General features: G+C 42.7%; 1 protein-coding gene across 1 annotated transcript in view; it reads right to left on the reverse strand.

Annotated features, from left to right (window-relative positions):
* LOC117346630 (very-long-chain enoyl-CoA reductase-like) overlaps positions 1-18,772 on the reverse strand; it is a 61,313-nt gene extending 42,541 nt beyond the window's left edge. The window contains exon 1 of the mRNA XM_033916518.1: positions 18,639-18,772. Coding sequence (XP_033772409.1) covers positions 18,639-18,665 — 27 coding nt within the window. The 5' untranslated portion in view covers positions 18,666-18,772. The remainder of the gene's footprint in view (positions 1-18,638) is intronic.

An 18,772-nucleotide genomic window follows, 5' to 3' on the forward strand; every position in this document is an offset into this window, starting at 1 on the left:
TTTTTTTTTTTTACTCTTCAATTTATGCTGTGTTCCACACAGCAGTGTTTGGTATATTTTGTTTATTTGGCATTGTGTTTATGGGCACTGACTAACTCCATACTTACATCCTGGACTCCTGATGCAGGCTCACTCACCGAAACACGGCCTGTGTTGAGTCCAATGTTTGTTTAGCCAATAAAGTGTGGTTCGTTTGAAGATCAGGCCCTCTGATTTTTCTTTTGGATGCCTTTGGATTTGTACAGAGTGGACTTTTCTCTGGTATTTGTGTCGTCCCCCCCCCTTCCAAACCAGCACCACCATTCATTGGTTGAAATGATATGCTCACCATTACCCAGTGGCACAGTAAGGGGGGCGAGGACGTCAGTCCACCCTGGACACCATATTAGTGGGGATGCTGGCACACCCCTTTCCTTCACCCATACATCTAGTTGTTCACTGCTATGAGCAACAACTTTGAACGTTCTCCTTGTGACCACGTCATCTCTCCTGCTGACATTACTTCTGGGTGCCGCGCATATGAAGTGACAACAGAGGGAGATCCGCCGGAGTCACAAGGAGCAGTTGAAGTTCTTGTTGCTCGTGGCGGTGAACTTCAGGTATGGGGAAGGGAAGGGGGCACACATTCAGCAGGGGGCGGAGACAAGAGCGGGAGAGGGGTGCCTCACATCCCTGCTACGATACTGCCATTACTTGCAGTTCTCCACAAAAAACGTAGTCGGAATGTTAGATTCCGCCACCGCTGTTGGTAGATTACTGTACTCATCTACCACTCTCTCGGAAAATACATATTCATGTTTCCTTTGAAACCTTTCTCTGCCAACTTTATTTCATGACTCCTGATCCTTGAAACTCCTGTACTCCAGGGTTTCACATACCTGTCCTGGTAACCCCACAGCCAGTCAAGTCTTCAGGATACCCACAGTGAATATGCATGAGAGAAATTTGTATACAGTGGAGATCCATTTTATGCAAGTATGTCTCCTGAATATTTGTTGTAGAAATTCTGAAAACCCACCCCTCTCCTTAAGTCACTTCACTGGCTCCCTATCTGCCATCGCAAACAGTTCAAGATCTTATTGCTGACCTACAAGTGTGCTCATTTTGCTGCCCCTCAATATCTCTCCTCGCTTCTCCTTATACACCTCCAAGAGAATTCTGTTCCTCAGATAAGTCACTCTTAACGTTACCCTTCTCCTCCACTGCCAAGTCCAGACTTCATTCCTTTCATCTAGCTGCCCCCTATGCCTGGAATAAATTACCCGAGTTTGTCCGTAAAGCCACTTCCCTTCCCTTGTTTAAAAGCAGACTGAAAACTCTCTTTTTAATATAGCTTTCAATCCTTAACCCTACTCCTTTGCCATCCAACCCAGCAAGTTGATTAACCGTTCCCCTTAACTGTATCCATGACATCCTGTTTGTCTGTCTTACTCTTGCCTGTTTAGATTGTAAGCTCTTTCGAGCAGGGACTGTTTTCTTACTCTTTGTGACTCTGTACAGTGCTGTGTGCGTCTGGTAGTGCTATAGAAATAATTAATAGTAGTAATAATAATAATAAAAAGTTTATATACCGCAGGACCGTAAAGTTCTATGCGGTTTACAATAGTTAAAAATGCTACAAATTGAGTAAAACTTACAAAGTTAAAAACTAGTAACTAAAAACCTTTAAAGAGCAGTTATTGTATAAGATTTTGCAAATCAGCTACCTAAATGCTTCAAGAACAAATATGTTTTTAGGTGTCTCCTAAATTCCTCATAAGTATTAGTAAACAAAAGCAATTTTTCCAAATCTTTACCCCATAATGCTGCCTGATACGAAAAAAGATCTTCATGATATTTTTTAAGTTTACATCCTCTAACTCAGTAATTCCCAACCCTGTCCTGGAGGATCACCAGGCCAATCGGGTTTTCAGGCTAGCCCTAATGAATATGCATGAGAGAGATTTGCATATGATGGAAGTGATAGGCATGCAAATTTGCTTCATGCATATTCATTAGGGCTAGCCTGAAAACCCGATTGGCCTGGTGTTCCTCCAGGACAGGGTTGGGAACCACTGCTCTAACTGATGGGGAGACAAAATTCAAGTGTGAGCTTCTCTTGCGTCTATTAGTTGAAAAAGAAAAAAGGTCAGCTATATATTTAGGAACTAACCCAAACAAAAACAGCCTGACTTAAATTTCACTGTGCCTCCATTGGCAGCCAGTAGTAGTAGTAGTCACTGAGACATGTTTTAAAAGCCTTCTTGACTAAAGCCTGACAAATATTTAAATATTTCTGCCATATCCTTTTCCCTTCTTCCCTCCAACAAGTATATTCTGAGTGGCTTAAGCCATTGTTTTTAAGGTTTGTATTCCATCATTATTGTCCAAAAAAATAAGAGTTTTATATTGGAATCTAAATGACATCCATATAATAGAGCAGGGGTAGGCAATTCCGGTCCTCGAGAGCCGGAACCAGGTCAGGTTTTCAGGATATCCACAATAAATATGCATGAGATGGATTTGCATCTCAAGGAGGCAGTGCATGCAAATCCATCTCATAGATATTGTCACAAGCCTGATCCCAGTTCCGGTCTTGTGCCAGTGAAGAGCCCCAGAAATCGCCTGGTGAAATTAGTCAGGGCTGATCACTATGTGCCTGCAAGCCAGGAACTAGATCAGGAAGCGCAGGCTGTGTTTGAGCAGGGTTTAGTCCATAGACCTGTGAAAACAGGTATTGCCCCTTTAAATCCTCCATTTTGGAAAGGGCTGGCCAAACAGGTAGCAGACTCAGCAAAAGAAAGCCCTTCCCCCGAGTAGGGCTGGGCGTGGCACAGCAGCTCTTGAACACTTAGAGAGCTGGCTGTCTAGGAGGAAAGGGGAGTCCAAGGAAGTTCTCAGGTGGAAAGAGCCTCCAATTCCTCCAGAGCCTACGGATGTGGAAATGCTGAACACAGAGCCAGAAGAAACAGCCTTGGTAAACCAGGAACATGAGGAAATGGACTAGAGGTCTGCACGGGAACGGGGATCGCAGGAATCCTGCGGGTCCCGTGGGAATCCTCCCTTAACCTACAGTACTCCCACGGGGATCCCCCTCTAGCCAACGGGATTCCCACAGGGATGGAAGGCTTTGGAAGCAGGGTTCATCCATATAATATAATGAACACATCAGCCTTAGTAAAAGAGGGGGTTTATAAGTTAATTACCTGAACAGAAAACAAAAAAGGGTTCCACCAAAGAGATTCCACAAGGAAAATAGCAGCGCAAACACAAAAGAAACTGTGGAATTGATGATCCTGTCAGAAGTAATTGCTGCTTTTTATGGGGACGGGCAGGGATGGAGGTAATGCCTTGCGGGGACAGGTGAGGACGGAGAGGATCCTGACGGGGATGGGTGGGGACGGAGAGGATCCTGGCGGGGATGGGTGGGAGTTCTGTCCCCGCGCAACTCTCTAAAATGGACTGGAGTGCTTTACCAGAATTGGGGCATACTGAAGAAATGGATGTAAGCTGATTGAATTGTGGGCTTGTGTTTTGCATAGCTTTCTTTTTGAGTGAACTTTCCTTTTTGAATTTTTGAATGTTTGACTTATGAGACAATAAGTGAATTCTTTGAGCATGCTAGCAGAAGGACGTATGCTAGTACATTGTTTTGTTTGTTTGGAAGTTTGTTTGTTTTTTTAAGCCAAGATGGCTGCTGCAAGCTGTGGCTTGGCTGCAGCGAAGCAACACCAGCAGTATCCCTCATAGAGTTTGAAAACCCTGAAGGCTGGGGCAGGATCTGCCCAACATCTTAGTGGAAGGATTGAGGATTATTTTGCTCTTTGTCCTAACAAGGAGCCGATTTGGCAAATCCGCCAACCTTCTGCTATTGAACTCGGAGGAGAATGGAAGAGCTATAATATTGCAATGTGTTGTGTTGTTTTATTTGCACTGAAGATTATGGGAGACTGGATTGTTTGTTTCATTGCGCCCACAATGAAGCAGGACTTTCCTGGGTCATAAGATATATGTTTTTGACTCTTTGACCAGACCAGGCTGGTGAGTGCAGCATTATTTTGTTGCCATTATTATTGCCATTACTTTTGGACTTTTGCTTTTCATGCATTTTTGGTTTTGCCCTAACTGAAGGATAAATAAATTTGATTTCTTCCTTCTGATACTCACCTGTGTGAAGCCATTCTGTCCATTGTACACAGAGTAAGTTATCAACAACAGGGACTTCCTCCCTCTTGGAGAAGCACGCCGGGGCAATATTGTAGTTGTGTGCCGGTCCCTGCTGTGCCCTAAGGGACGACCACGCTACAATAGTCATTGTGGATATCCCGACCCGACCTGGCTCTGGCTCTCGAGGACCGGAATTGCCTACCCCTATAATAGAGCAACAGTCAATTTGGGTCTAATCCAGGAGTTCTCAACCCAGTCCTTGGGACACACCTAGACAGGTTTTCAGGATACCCACAAGTATGCATCAGATAAATTTGCATACAGTGGAGGTAGGGCATGCAAATCTATCTCATGCATGTTCATTGTGGGTATCCTGAAAACCTGATTGGCTGGGTGTGCCCTAGGACTGAGTTGAGAACCTCTGGTCTAATCTATTAAGGTCTTGTCCCGTAGATGCAAAGGGGCAATTCTGAAAGTGATTGCCATATTCTGTGAGCACTGTGCCCAGTGGCATAGGTGGGTGGGGGCAGCTCACTCCAAGCGCAACCTTTGTAAAGAGCGCAGGTACCCATCCTCCTCTCCACCCTCCCCCCGCTCCTTCCCAACTCCCCCTGCCACATGCCCCTTCCCTTCCCTCGTACCTCTAATTTTCCCTATGCGAGCTCGCGTTGGTGTTGCCTCCTTCTGACGTCACTTCTTGGCCCTGCGCCTAGGAAGTGGCATCAGAGAGAAAGCCGATATGACACAAACAGCAAGTTTGTAATGCTGTCCACACAGGGAGAATTAGAGGTACGAGGGAAGGGACCATGCATGCTCATAAATGTCCTCGTAGAATACTACATAGTAATATAGTAACATGAGTAAATGACAGCAGATAAAGACCTGAATGGTCCATCCAGGCTGCCCAACAGTTACACTCATTATAACAATGTATGATTAAATTGAATCATCTTTTTTTTTATATATATTGCTGGGTGCTAGACCGTAGACGTCTTCTTGGAACTACTGGAGTTACTGTTAAAGCTGTTCCAACTACTGGAGCTGCCGTCAAAGCTCACTCCAGCCTATCCAAACCATCATATCATTTGCGGGATACAGACTGTAAAAGTCCACCCAGAACCTTCCTCGTGTTCTAAATCAGTGGTTCCCAACCCTGTCCTGGAGGACCACCAGCCAGTCGGGTTTTTGGGATCACCTTAATGAATATGCATGAGACAGATTTGCATATAATGAAGGTGATAGGCATGCAAACCTGCCCCATGCATATTCATTAGGGTGATCCTGAAAACCTGACTGGCTGGTAGTCCTCCAGGACAGGGTTGGGAACCACTGTTCTAAATTACTGGAGTTTCCACCAAAGCCTTCCCCAGTCCATCATAAACCGAATTGCTATATACGGGACACAGACTGTGCAAGTCTGCCTAGAGCAGGCCCCTGGTTCTTCAATTAATGACATTCATTTTCTAATCAGAGATCCACTGTGTTCATCCCACGCTTTTTTGAATTCTGTCACCATTCTCCTCTCCACCACCTCCTTCGGGAGGGCATTCCAGGCAATTTCCTAACGTTTCTCCTAAATCTACCACTTCGCAACCTCAATTTATGCCCTCTAGTTTTACCATGTTCCCTTTTCTGATAAAGATTTGGTTCTATATTAATTCATGATATAAATTAAATTGACTAGTGTAAATCAACTGTGGCATACCTAAATGTAGGTGCAAACATGTACACCAGATCTATGGGTGTCATATATGATAATGCCACACTAAAACACCTAATGTTGACACGCTTTGTTTAAGACTGGTAACAGTCAAGATTCCCTTCGCAGAGGCAACCGATCTCCAGTGTCTGCAGTCAGACCTCAGAGCTAGTCATAAGGAATAACCCATATGCAGACATGATTGAGACATTTAAGTACATCACTGGTCGTATTGAGGTGGAGGATGATATTTTCTTTCTCAAGGGTCCATCAACCACAAGAGGGCATACGCTTAAAATCAGGGGCGGGAATTTTCATAGCAACACCAGGAAGTATTTCTTCACTGAACGAGTGGTTGACCATTGGAATGAGCTCCCAGTGCCAGTGATCGACGCCAGCAGCGTGCAAGATTTCAAGAAAAAGTGGGATGCCCAAGTCGGATCTCTGCGAGGGTAGTGAAAAGGGATGCCATCAGAGTGTGTCCCCTAGGAGGGTTGTTAGGGGGAGGGTTAATAGAGTGGGCAGACTTAATGGGCTATAGCCCTTCTCTGCCGTCATTTTCTATGTTTCTATGTATTTATCTCAGGGGGACTGTTATAATAAGCAATTTTAGCTGTTGCCCTATTCAGATTTGTTATTCATCGTCCATTGATATTAAATTGAAGCGATACTTAGCTTGGGTGGAGATTCTCTACCCGAGCAATGGCATATATTCGCCAATGAAGCTTAAACTTAAAGTACTAGGTATTTTAGTATGGTTCACATAGTATTTGAAGTATATATGATAATGCCTACATGCAGCAGTTGCATGCAAAAGTGGGTGGCCCTCCTACAACCCCACTCATATGAACACCCTGCTGACAATTATGCGTTATGGCAGTTTAGGGTGAAATTCTATATATGGCACTGAGCATTAGCTGCTACTTCTGCACCAAACGTTTGGCATGAAAAAAGCATTCTAATGGATGAAATGCACTAAATCAGGACAAAAGCCGCAGAGCCACATCTGCGGCCCCTGCCTGAGCTAATAGACTAAATATATACATATTATAAAATTCTTTATAAATTACTTTGGCACAGAAGCAAATCAATGTCATCAAACTAATGGAGGAAAAGGAAAGGCACCATGCCGCCCTAAATGTCAGAAATAGAAATCTCAAGACAAATTACTAAAGCTGGCATGCTGGTGGCTCCCACAGCAATGACAAATGCTTACAACTTAAATGCTGTAGCAGGAGGCAGTGTGGTTCAATTTAGAAATGTTTTTATTAAAGTTTTCATTTATTGTTAAAGGCTTAAGTTCAAGTATACTTAGTGCTCCTTTTACGAAGGTGCGTTAGGGCCTTAACGCGCGGAATAGCGCGTGCTAAAATGCCATGTGTGCTAGCTGCTAACGCCTTCCTCTTGAGCAGGCGGTAGTTTTTCGACTAGCGTGCGCTAATCCGGTGTATGCGCTAAAAACGCTAGCGCACCTTCGTAAAAGGAGCCCTTAATTTCCCATATGTTTTTAGTTTTCAGTTTTTAATCCATGTGTTTCTATATCAGGACTTTTAGGGTAGGTACAAATTTAGCTGATGAAGTCGTATCTGCTATTGATCACACGTCAGATTTTCCTGCTTTTCGTGGCTTTATTGCAGAGCTCTCTATTTTGTCACATCTTTGGTTCACCATTTTTTACACTCATAGAAACATAGAAACATAGAAAGATGACGGCAGATAAGGGCCATAGCCCATCAAGTCTGCCCACACTATTTACCCACCCTCTTAAATCTACTGACCCCCTAAAGAATAATTGTAATTATACTGTCACTCTACTGACCTGCTCATTCAAGTCCTAGTGACCCTATCCCTTGGCATGACCTCGTAGGGATCCCACATGGGTATCCCATTTGTTCTTGAAGTCTGGGATGCTGCGTGCCTCAACCACCTGCACTGGAAGCTTGTTCCAATGCTCGATCACTCTCTCCGTGAAGAAGTACTTCCTGGTGTCTCCACGAAACTTCCCTCCCCTGAGCTTGAGCGGAAGTCCTCTTGTGGTCGAGGGTCCCCTGAGAAGAAAGATATCATCTTCCACCTCTACCCGTCCCGTGATGTACTTAAATGTCTCAATCATGTCTCCCCTCTCCCTACGCTCCTCGAGAGTGTAGAGCTGCAATTTGCTCAGTCTTTCTTCGTACGGGAGACCCTTTAGCCCCGAGACCATCCTGGTGGCCATCCGCTGAACCGATTCTTATTTCCAGTGTAATGTTTTTTTACTTGTTTACACTTCAGCACTTTGTTTGGCTCACTATTTAACTTTATGTCACATTTTATTAAGTCTTGTCCTTATCTGTTTGCACCAGTCACTTTATATACTCATCTGTTAAGCACATCCACTATACACGCAAACATAGGCATGCGTACATTAAATATTGCAAAATTATATTCATTAAATTGTTATTTATAGGACCCCTGAGGAAGACAACATTGTTGAAACACGGAACATGTTGGATCCAAATCTCCCAACGGTTTGAGTCTTAGATATATTTTATGTGGATTATGAATTTATATATTTTTAAATAAAGTCTGCATCTTGAATATCACCATCTCTACAGAGTTTTCGTTTTCATTCAATTTAGAAATGGAGAATTTCCCGTACAGAATCTGTTCTTGGCATAAAAAGGTTTCCTTTCTAAGATTACCATTGCAAGTTCAGAACCGATGAGAGTACTATCCAATAGGATTCTGCCCATCTTGGGATTCAACTTCTACAATCATATACAAGTAGGAAGGTGTGAAAGAGTGAGTGATATAGCAGTAGGCAGTGGCGTAGCAGCAGGCACCTGGACCCTCTTCTCTGTCCCCCTCCTGCCATGTGCACTCACTTTCCCTTCCCCCGTACCTGTTTAGCTCCCTGGCACAAGCAGCATCTCTAACTTGCTGTCCGCATCAGCGTTGGCTCTCCCCCTGATGTCACTTCCTAATCATGTCAGAGGGGAGCGCAGAGGCCAGCATGAGCAGCGGGTTGGGGCTGCTGCTCGCTGACAAAGACCTAGAGGTACGGTGACGGGGAATTGAAGGCGTATGCGTGGCGGGGGGAGGAGTGGGAAGGAGCAGGGCGGCAGAGAGGAGGAGAGGTGCCGGCACCCCTGCCAAGACAAAACCCGGGGTGGTCCGCCCACCCACAGCCCCCCTTACTACGCCACTAGCAGCTGGTGTCCCTGAGAACACTTCCTCACTGAAGTTGCAGATAAGCTATCTTACAGCAGGTGGCGCTAACCTCTTTTTCACAGTACAGACACCGGAGCGCTTTAGTAAAACCGTTGTCAAGTCATACGAGTTCCTTATTGTCCCCTCCACTCTTCCCCAGCTATTACTGGGACTTTCCTTGGCAAGCCACCAGTTAGTTGCTCCTGCTCTGTAGGGCGTTCCTTTTTATCTGGAATGGCCAGATAAATGAATTGCCGATAACACTGATGCATCTGCATTATCAGCAATATAGTTACCATGTGATAAAAGTACCTGTTGCAGGGACAGATGCTCACTACACCCCAACCGTTAACACAAAGGGCACTGCGCTATCAGTTTTCTAGTGTGGGAAGCCACGCTAAATGGCCTGCGCTGCTCCCGATGCTTATACCCCCTCTTCTAGTAAACTGCGCTAGCAGTTTTTCGGGCAGAGAGCCATGCTGAATGGCCCGAGCTGCTCCTGACGCTCATAGGAACTCTATGAGCGTTGGGAGCAGCGCGGGCCATTCAGCATGGCTCCCCGGGCCATTCAGCACAGCTCTGAGCTAAAAACTGCTAGCGCAGTTTAATAAAAGAGGTGGTAAGGCTTTGTAGTTACCATGCGTTACAATTTGCAATTAAAGCAAGGTAACTGGGGGAAAAAAACTACCACACTTCAATACTCAAGGCTGAACCAATCTCCTCTGCCTAGTTCCAGGTTCAGCAAGGATGTTAAAGTGCTGGTAACTATCTTTCCTCTTCCTGGGAACCTAAGCATATCAGCATCAGGCTTCAAGCTCTGCTGAGGAGAACAACAGAGACAAATTGTTAAGACATTTTCAGCAGGTGGGAAAATCAAAAATATTTAGAAGTCACATGTATACAGTATATGTCCCCTCCCCCCCCCCTTTATTTTCAGTGGGACCAATTCACTAACCCGCAATAAAATTAGTACAACCCAAGATAATGGGTGTTCTGTTGAATAGGGGCCTAAATACTTGCTGCTTTCACAATAGCAAGGCAGGTTGTTTGTTCCTTTTCTACAATATCAGGACTCCTTTTTTGTATTACTGCACATTAACAAGTTAATAGAATATTGATTTTTTTTAAAATTGCTCTATTAAAAAAATGCTTATTTTACACACTCGGAATAGCCAAGACAGGATGAGAGAAATACAGATTAAACTAGTACTCCCAGAGGGAATGAAAAGTGCTTACTTAAGTAGTCCTTTTTTCTTATGTGGTTTGGAACAGATTCATTCTTCTGGTGATTAAGCTGAACATTTGAAAATGTGTGTGTGTTTTTGTTTTTTTTCCCCTGTCAGAACGCTGCCAAGTTTCCCCTAGGCTCGCTCGATCACTGACCTGAAGCAATGCCAACCTTTATTGCAGATGGGTACCGGAGCATACTTTTACTCTTTTGTCTTCTAATTACTTTTGCTTTTGTCTGTTATTTGACTCAGGATTTAAATACAATAGTTGTTTTTTTATTATCAGCTCATGCAAACTCTATGCAAGGGCTCTGCAGAAATGGAAATGTAGTAGATGGATTCAGTGGCGGACCTAGGATATGTGACACCTGGAACCAATCATTTTTTTTAAAATCTCCCCCCCTCCCCCCCCACACACACCAATATTAAAAAATATATATTTTTAGTAATTTATTTATTTTTATATCCCATCCTCCCCAGAGAGCTCAGAACGGGTTACTGTTTTAACATTCACAGTATTACAATATAACATTACATAGGGCTACAACCTCTACAACCCCATGCCGGTGCTGTAGTATAAATAAAATAAGAATTCAAATCGTTGCCCCAAGCAGTCAACTTGGCAACAATTTTTTATTTCAACTGGATTAAAATGCAGCTGAGGTCATATAAATTGCGTGCTAGTGGCAGTGCCATTGAGACAGGAATGATCTTTTCGAGTGATTCAGTGTAAATAAAATAAACATAAAAGACATTTCCTCTCTCTATTAGGTCCTAGCTCAAGCTTACCGTCTAACACCAGCTCTTGCAGGATACACATTTCAAATCTGACATATTGTAATCACAAAATGGAAAATAAAATTATTTTTTCTACCATTTGTTGTCTGGTCATTTATTCAAATCATGTTGGGTCCCAGACTGTTTTCTGTTTGTCTTCTGTTAACTCGCTCGCCAGGATCTCCTTCTCATTTGACATTTTCTTCTTTCTCCGTGCTCACCATCCATCTTCCATTTCTATTACTTCCCTTCCATTGCCATATCCAACATTTGTTTCTTTCCCACTGTGTCTCTCTCTCTCTCTCTCATGCCCTGGGTCAAACCTTTCTATTCCCTTCAATGCAGCATCTCTCCCTTCCTCCCCTCAATTATCATGTTCAATATTTCTTTCTCTATCCCTAGATATCTTACCCTCCACCCTATGTCTCTTCTTCGTGCATGTCTCCCTCCCCTCCACAATATACAGGATTTCTCCCTCTCACCCCTACCTCTTTGTTGCATCTCCCTTCCTCTTCTCCAGCCCATATCCAACAATTCTTCCTCCCTTGTGCATCAGCTTTCTATCTTTCCCTCCTATCCCCCTGTGCATCAGCTTTTCATCCTTCCCTCCCATCCCCCTGTGGAGCACCTCCGGACCCGACTGATCCTATCCCACCATGAGATTTTTTTTGCTGCCAGGGCTTCTCTCTGCTGTGTCATCAGTGACATCATCAATCCCGGTGGGCCATAAGAAGCCTGTTCAGAGCATACTCTCATTGTCGGCAAACAACTCACTGCTCTGCCGGCGTCGGTCCTTCTTCCTGCTTCCGAAGGCAGGACCTGGCAGAGAGGGAGGCCCGATGCTGGCAGAGCAGTGAAGTTCCCAGACCATGATGCCAACCCTAGGAGCACCCCTTTATGGTCTGCACCCTGGGCGGACTGCCCCCCTCATGGAATGCTAGAAACACCCCATCCCACCTGCAGCTCATTCAGTCTGGCTTCAGTTTACCAAGAGCCATATGATAACTTAATATCTGCAAGTGTAGAGATTCTCGATGAAAGTAGGCTCGCAAACATCAGTTAAGTCCTCCAAACTATCTGCAAGTTTCCCTTCATTTCCACTGCTAGGTACAGAACTACCGTGCAGTTATATAGCATATATTTTTGTCAAGTTCAAAAAATAAAAAGCTCCCTGCCATGGTATAGAGCTAAAGGAAAAGGCATCATAGCAAATGGAGACAGATAAAGACCAAAATGCAGTGTCCTCAGTTGTTGTCTTTTTTTTAGGTATAAATTTGGGGTATAGGCAAATTCCCATGCACAACCCATCACCAATTCCCTCTCTATGTCTTCTTCCCATTCTTCCTACCTTTTTTCACAACTGCCCTCCATTTCTGCCCATAGAATGTTACATTGATGACTACAAGAACTGAGATGGTATTGCCAAAGGTGATGGTGCATCTTCTTCCAACATTCCTCCATGCTATTTTCTCACAATGAACTGCATTTATGAAAGGACTTAAAGTGATTTTATTTTCTATTTACACCCCCTTCCTCCCCCAAAATGGATATTCATCTGAGCTCCACCTCAGTGGTTCTGTGATGCATTGTGAAATGCGTAATGTACCTATTGCCATGGTGAAACCAGGTCTCAAAGAAGGTCCGAAGGGGGAACAGGGTACAGAACCTGGCAAGAAGGGAGGGGGAGCTAGGTGCAGAGACGGGCAGGGGAGGAAAGGAGGAGGCTAGATGCAGAGCCTAGCAGAGAGTGAGGGAGGGGAAACGGGATGCAGAGCCTGGCAGGGCAGGGCAAGGCAAGGCACTGCACTTGAATATAAACCTCATTTTTTGTGGGGGGAAAAGTTACCTTGGTTAATATTCAAGTATATAAGGTATGTGGAAGCTTGAAATTTTTTGGTGTTTTTATCGGAGCTTTCTCATATTCACACTGCAGCCCTTTCCATGAACAAGAACTGCAAGATTTCACAGCTCTTATCATGAGACTAGTCCAAAGGCAGCAAAAGATGACCTTTTATTAAGGTGTATCTTGCTGCCAGAATTTTAGTGGGCAGGGGGTGGAGCCAGAGTGTGGAATGTGTGGGGCTGAGACATGTCTTGAAATCTCTCTCTCATAAACTGAGCTCCCTTGGCAGCTCTATCACCACCTCTGCCATAGCTGAAACTTCAGCTTGCTCTTAGTCATGCCCTGCTCTATAGTTGTCCAGTTATTGGGTGTTTTTCTAACATGAGACTGCAAGGGAAATACAAATACCCTGCAGCTTTTCCTGTTTACCTGTGTAAGAATTTTCTTCAAAGTGTAAAATTGAGTGTTATTGTATGAACAACCCACTGTGCCTTCAGGTCTTCTCCCAAGAGACTAAAACACACAACATTTAAGAGGAAGAGAGGAGCTTCAAAAAAACTCAAAGTGCCCACTGATGTTCACACATAGCTCTTCACTACCTAGCAAACAAAAAAACTAACAAGAATATATAAGAAACATACTACGAAAATAACAGATAAACTAAACCAACAAACTCTCCAGAAAAGATTTGCACCAGAGTTCTAAGTTCATTAACCATTATTAAACTGAATTTCAGACATCCACGTTCTAAGGGTTTGCTATAGAGATTCAAGGAACTGAATGACAATTTTGCCCCTGTTCTTTATTGCTAAATAAAAATTATTTATTTTTAAAACTTCTGTTCTACTTAAAACCTAAGCGGATTACAACAAAACATACATAAATTATGACATCAATAAAACACCAATACATCACATAAAAAATCACCACAAATTAATTAACTACCAGACTAGTGCCCTATTTGTAGAATAACCTTCCCCCTTATCTTCAAGTTTCAAGTTTTATTTGGGTCTTGATATACCGCTTTTGTAAGCAAAGCGGTTTCCAATTTATACAAAGTATTAAAAAGTTTTAAAAATATAAAATAAAAGGGAACAAATTCACAGTTACAATACAGACATAACATGATTCACATGGGCAAATGGAGAGGATACATTGCTTAAAATAAAAGAAAGGAGAGGCAAAAAACAAAAGGCGAAAAGGGGATCTTTAATGTAAGGCCTGATGTTTGAGGTTTTTGAATAAAAAATCAAGTATAAATCTCAAAAGCATCTCTGAAAAGAAATGTTTTAAGATTACATTTAAAGTTGTTGAGATTCTTTCTTGTCTCAGAGTCAGAGGTAAAGCATTCCACAGTGTGGGTGCGGTTACAGAGAAGATTGTTTTACGTATTGTATCATACAATAATTGAAAACTGAAGGGACCGCTATAAGATATTGTTGGGAAGAGCGTAGTGTCCTATGTGAATCATATGGGATTAGCATCCTATCTATAAATGATGGAATGTGATTAGATTTAACTTTGAAAGCATGAAGTAGTATTTTGAAAGTAATCCTATGTGAAATAGGTAGCCAGTGAGCTTTTCTGAGGAAAGGTGTTACATGGTCTACTTTTTTATAGTTAAAAATGATTTTTACAGCAGTGTTTTGAATGACTTGTAATCTCCTGATCTCCTTTTGAGTGATGCCCTGGTAAAGTGAATTCCAATAATCTAAGGTTGAAATTTCTAAAGAATGGATAGGAATGTTGATTGAATTGGGGTTAAGTACTGATTTGAGTGATCTGATCATTTTTAGTTTAAAAAAACATTTTTGAACCACAGAGCTGATCTGAAATTTAAAGGAAAGTGTGTTATCAAGGATCACTCCTAGAATTTTAATGTTTGGTACAAAGTGAATTGGGATTGAAGAGATACATATTGGGGATGCAAGGGTTTCATTTTGATCCTGCGAAAAAAACATACATTTGGTTTTTGATATATTAAGAGAAAGAAGATTTTGGCAGAGCCAGTCATGCACAAGATGTAAATTTTGATTAATATCCAGGATTTCGGCATGATTATGGCTCTGGACGGGGTGGATTAATTGAATGTCATCCACCGAGGCATAAACTGTGAATCCTACAGATTGGGCGACAGTTAACAATGGTGCAAGAAACAAGTTAAACAACGTGGGCGAGAGAATGGATCCTTGTGGGATCCCTGAATCTTGGGAATATGGCTTTGAGGAAGAGTTTTGAAAGTGAACTTGATATTGTCTGTCAGAAGTAAGAGATGAACCATTTAAGAGCAACTCCAGAAATTCCTAGTGTTTCAAAACGGTTTAAGAGGAGTGTATGATCAATTGTGTCGAAAGCTGTCTTTAAATCAAGTGAAATCAGAAGAACCGATTTTCTTTGATCCAAATAATTTCTGATCGTTTTGACTAGGCCCAGAAGAGATAGCTCTGTTGAGTAATGTGGTCTAAAACCTGTCTGGTTGGGATGCATTCTATTTGTTTGCTCAAGGAATGGTGTTAATTGATTAAACACAATCTTTTCCGTTAATTTGGCAAGATAGGGAATGTTGTCTATAGGGCGGTAGTTATTACAATCATCAATATTTCCAAAAGTATGTTTGGGGATGGGTCTTATTTTTGGTTCTTGAAGAGGCTGTTGCCGATCATGGATTGAATGAACGGGTCAAAGATAGAAAAATATTTTTTAATTAGGAAAGGTTGTAGAGAGTGCCCTAAGATTCCTGAGTTATTGATGGAGTGCATTGTTTTTTTCTATTTCCAGCAAAGATAGTATGTTAAAGTTAGAAAATGTGCTGAAAGAGATGGAATGGGAATCGTCTGATGGTGTGGTTGGAGACACTGAATTCGTAGAGCTCTTCTTGACAAAATTTAAGGAGCACTCAAGGCATACTGCTTTGAGCAGGCATTTGGTAGTTAGCAGTATGGATTTGGTGGTTCAGTATTTTGACTGCTAACACTGGCAGTGTGAATGGTTTTCTTTCCTGTTATGATTTTGACGTTCCCTATTCTTTTACTAATGGGTCCGATATAAAAAAAATTTATGCTCCTAACTATGAGAATTATGCAGTTGATATTCAGAATGAGTTAACTGGCCTAGAACATCCATTGACTGGTTAACTAGCTTATCAGCACCTAAACAGTCATTTGCAGCAGCATTTAAATGGTTTTCACCACTGAAAATCACCAGTGGTGACTAGCGCCCTACATCCAAATCGGACTTTTCTATTGATTATGCTCCTGGATTCTTTCTCATATCAAGCCTTTAGAAGATCAGTGAAAACCTACTTATTTGCTAAATTTCTTTTGCTATTATGATTAGTGAACCTAAGTCAGTTAGTGCCCCTTGAAGAATTCGCCCCTAAGCATGACCTTTGAAAATACATTAGTCCAACCTCTATTAGGAAACTCCCTTAGCAAATGCTTTGCACCTTTTTTTTTTTTTGCCACAAAAATTTAAAATCACTTTATCTTCTGCTAATGCCATTTTGCTAAAATGGATCTTAATGGTCACTTCACAAATGAGGTCATTTTGAAAACAGGAATCATCCAGTTTTTACAATATCTTGCAGTAACACCTGTCGATAATAGTAATAATTTTTAATAGTAGACTGTTCTTGGGTTATTTGAAAAAAATGTTGGGGGGTCCCATTTTTTTCCAGACACCTGAGTATTATCTAATATAATAAAGAGCTAGCCGCGCATGCGCACTCCTATTTGCGTGTTCTGTGCGTGTAGGTCTGTGGCCGAAGGAGTGCGCATGTGTGCTAATACGTCACCAGCCGATCGCCTCCACAGGCCGGACCGCAGCCAGACGGACCGCGGGAAGGGAAAGGGGGGAGGAGGGCTTCGAGGGAGCCGGCTGTCGGCGAAGGGCAGACGCGGGCCCAGGACGGACTTGCTCCAGCTGTACAATCCTGTCCCTTAAACTCCCTGGCCGCCTAAGTTATTTTAATTTGAAATCTGCCGCCGCCGCGGCGGCTCCTCTCTCATCTTCCGACATAATATAAGTGCAGCTCATGAGAGGAGCCGCGGCGGCGGCTTTGAAAACGGCTCCCTTAATTCTTTGCTGGATTTTTTTTTAAGTTTAAAGCTGCCGCCGTGGCTCCTCTCACGATCCCGGCCTGTGTCGGAGAAGGCTTCCAACTGTTTCAAGAGTGAACAGTTTCTCACGCCCTTTTAAGCTTTTTGTCCTAGCATGTCATTTTTTAAAAGGTTACAGAATGTACAACATGACAAATTAACACTTGCTTGCACTTCCTTATACTGTAATTGTTTTGAAATGCTGCAGGTAAATGAGATCTGAACTCTCTTCAGATAGCAATAAGGTTCTTGTTAAACAATACGGTTCTTGGTAAACCAATCTGAGCTCCCTTGGGAGAACGGCATAGAAAAATGAATGAATATGATAACAATGTGCTCCCGAGGGAAGTGGTGGAGAGGAAAACGGTGACAGAATTCCAGAGGATCTCTAATCAGAAAATAATGGTATACTGTATATTGAAGAACTAAGGTCAATACTGGGCAGACTTGCACGGTCTATGTCTCGTATATGGCCATTCAGTTGAAAATGGGCTGGGGAGAGCTTCGACGGCTGGGATGGTTTAGATGGGCTGGAGTGAGCTTTGACGGAGACTCCAGTAGATGGAATCTAAGCACAGTACTGGGCAGAGCTTTGGGTTTCTGGCCCAGAAATAGCTTGGAAAAAGGACAATTTAAATTAAATCAGTAATTTAAAGAGAGGGTACGGTTGGGCAGACTGGATGGGCCATTCGGATCTTTATCTGCTGTCATTTACTATGTTGCTATGATGATGATGCTGCAACGGGATGGTATATAAAAGAATCAGCAACCATTGCTTCCATTTCCCACCTGGCACTCATCTCTGCAGTAACATTTTCATTCACAGACCTTTTCTCAAAGGAAGGACTAACTAGTGAAGTGTTCACTCCTAAATTGATTTGGCTTCTCTCCCTGTTCTTTTCACATAGTAAAGCTATGCTGAGATTAAATATGCAGTGATTTTTCTATGTATTGCAACTACAAATTCTACATATCTAATTCAGCATTACTGACTGCTGGAATAACATATCCAAGAATGAAACTACCTCCTTGCATAGAGTTACACTGTTATCAAGGTGACTTAGACCCCCCTAGTCTCTTCCTAGTGTGAATACAAACAGCAGTCAGCCTATATTTAAATGTAAGTTCTGGGTGAGACCAGCATCCAATAGCCCTCCATCCCAGAGGAGCCATGACATGGGCAAAGAATGGCACTGTCATAGGGTATCAACATATGAATGGCACTGTCACATTCGTGTCCTCTCTCTGTCCTGATACTGCCAAAGCTACAGCAGCTCCTAAGACTGGGAGCTGCTGCATAGAACAAGTTAACGAGGCTTCTATCATCCCCAAAAGACAGGCAAGTTTTTAAAATGCAGTGTCACATTATTTGTCACATATCAGGAAACAAGGCAAGTTCATGTTCAGGTTTTACACTCGGTTTAAGAGCCGGTAAAAAGCCATTGAACTCAGACTTTTTAAAAAACTATAGCAAGATTATGGAAATAGGAAAAAATGTTGGATAACAGCCCTCTGCATTGCTTCTCTTACAGGATTAATAATCAAACCATATGAATTCTGCCACTGAGTCAGTGCATTTTTGTTCATATTAAAAAGCTTTTGACACTGATAATATAGTAACGAACAATCTGATCCCTTTCAAACTATCTGGCACCTACCTCGTAGAAAATGACTCTGTTGTTCATCTTGGTAGTCAAGGCAGTGGAAGAGGTGAATGTGGCTGGTGAATGTGGCTACCAGAAGATGCCTCTGCCTGCAAGAGAGAAATCTTGTTCCTTACTCCTGTCACCAC

The sequence above is a fragment of the Geotrypetes seraphini genome, chromosome 12 (genome assembly GCF_902459505.1).
Source record: "Geotrypetes seraphini chromosome 12, aGeoSer1.1, whole genome shotgun sequence".
Classification (NCBI taxonomy): Eukaryota; Metazoa; Chordata; class Amphibia; order Gymnophiona; family Dermophiidae; genus Geotrypetes; species Geotrypetes seraphini.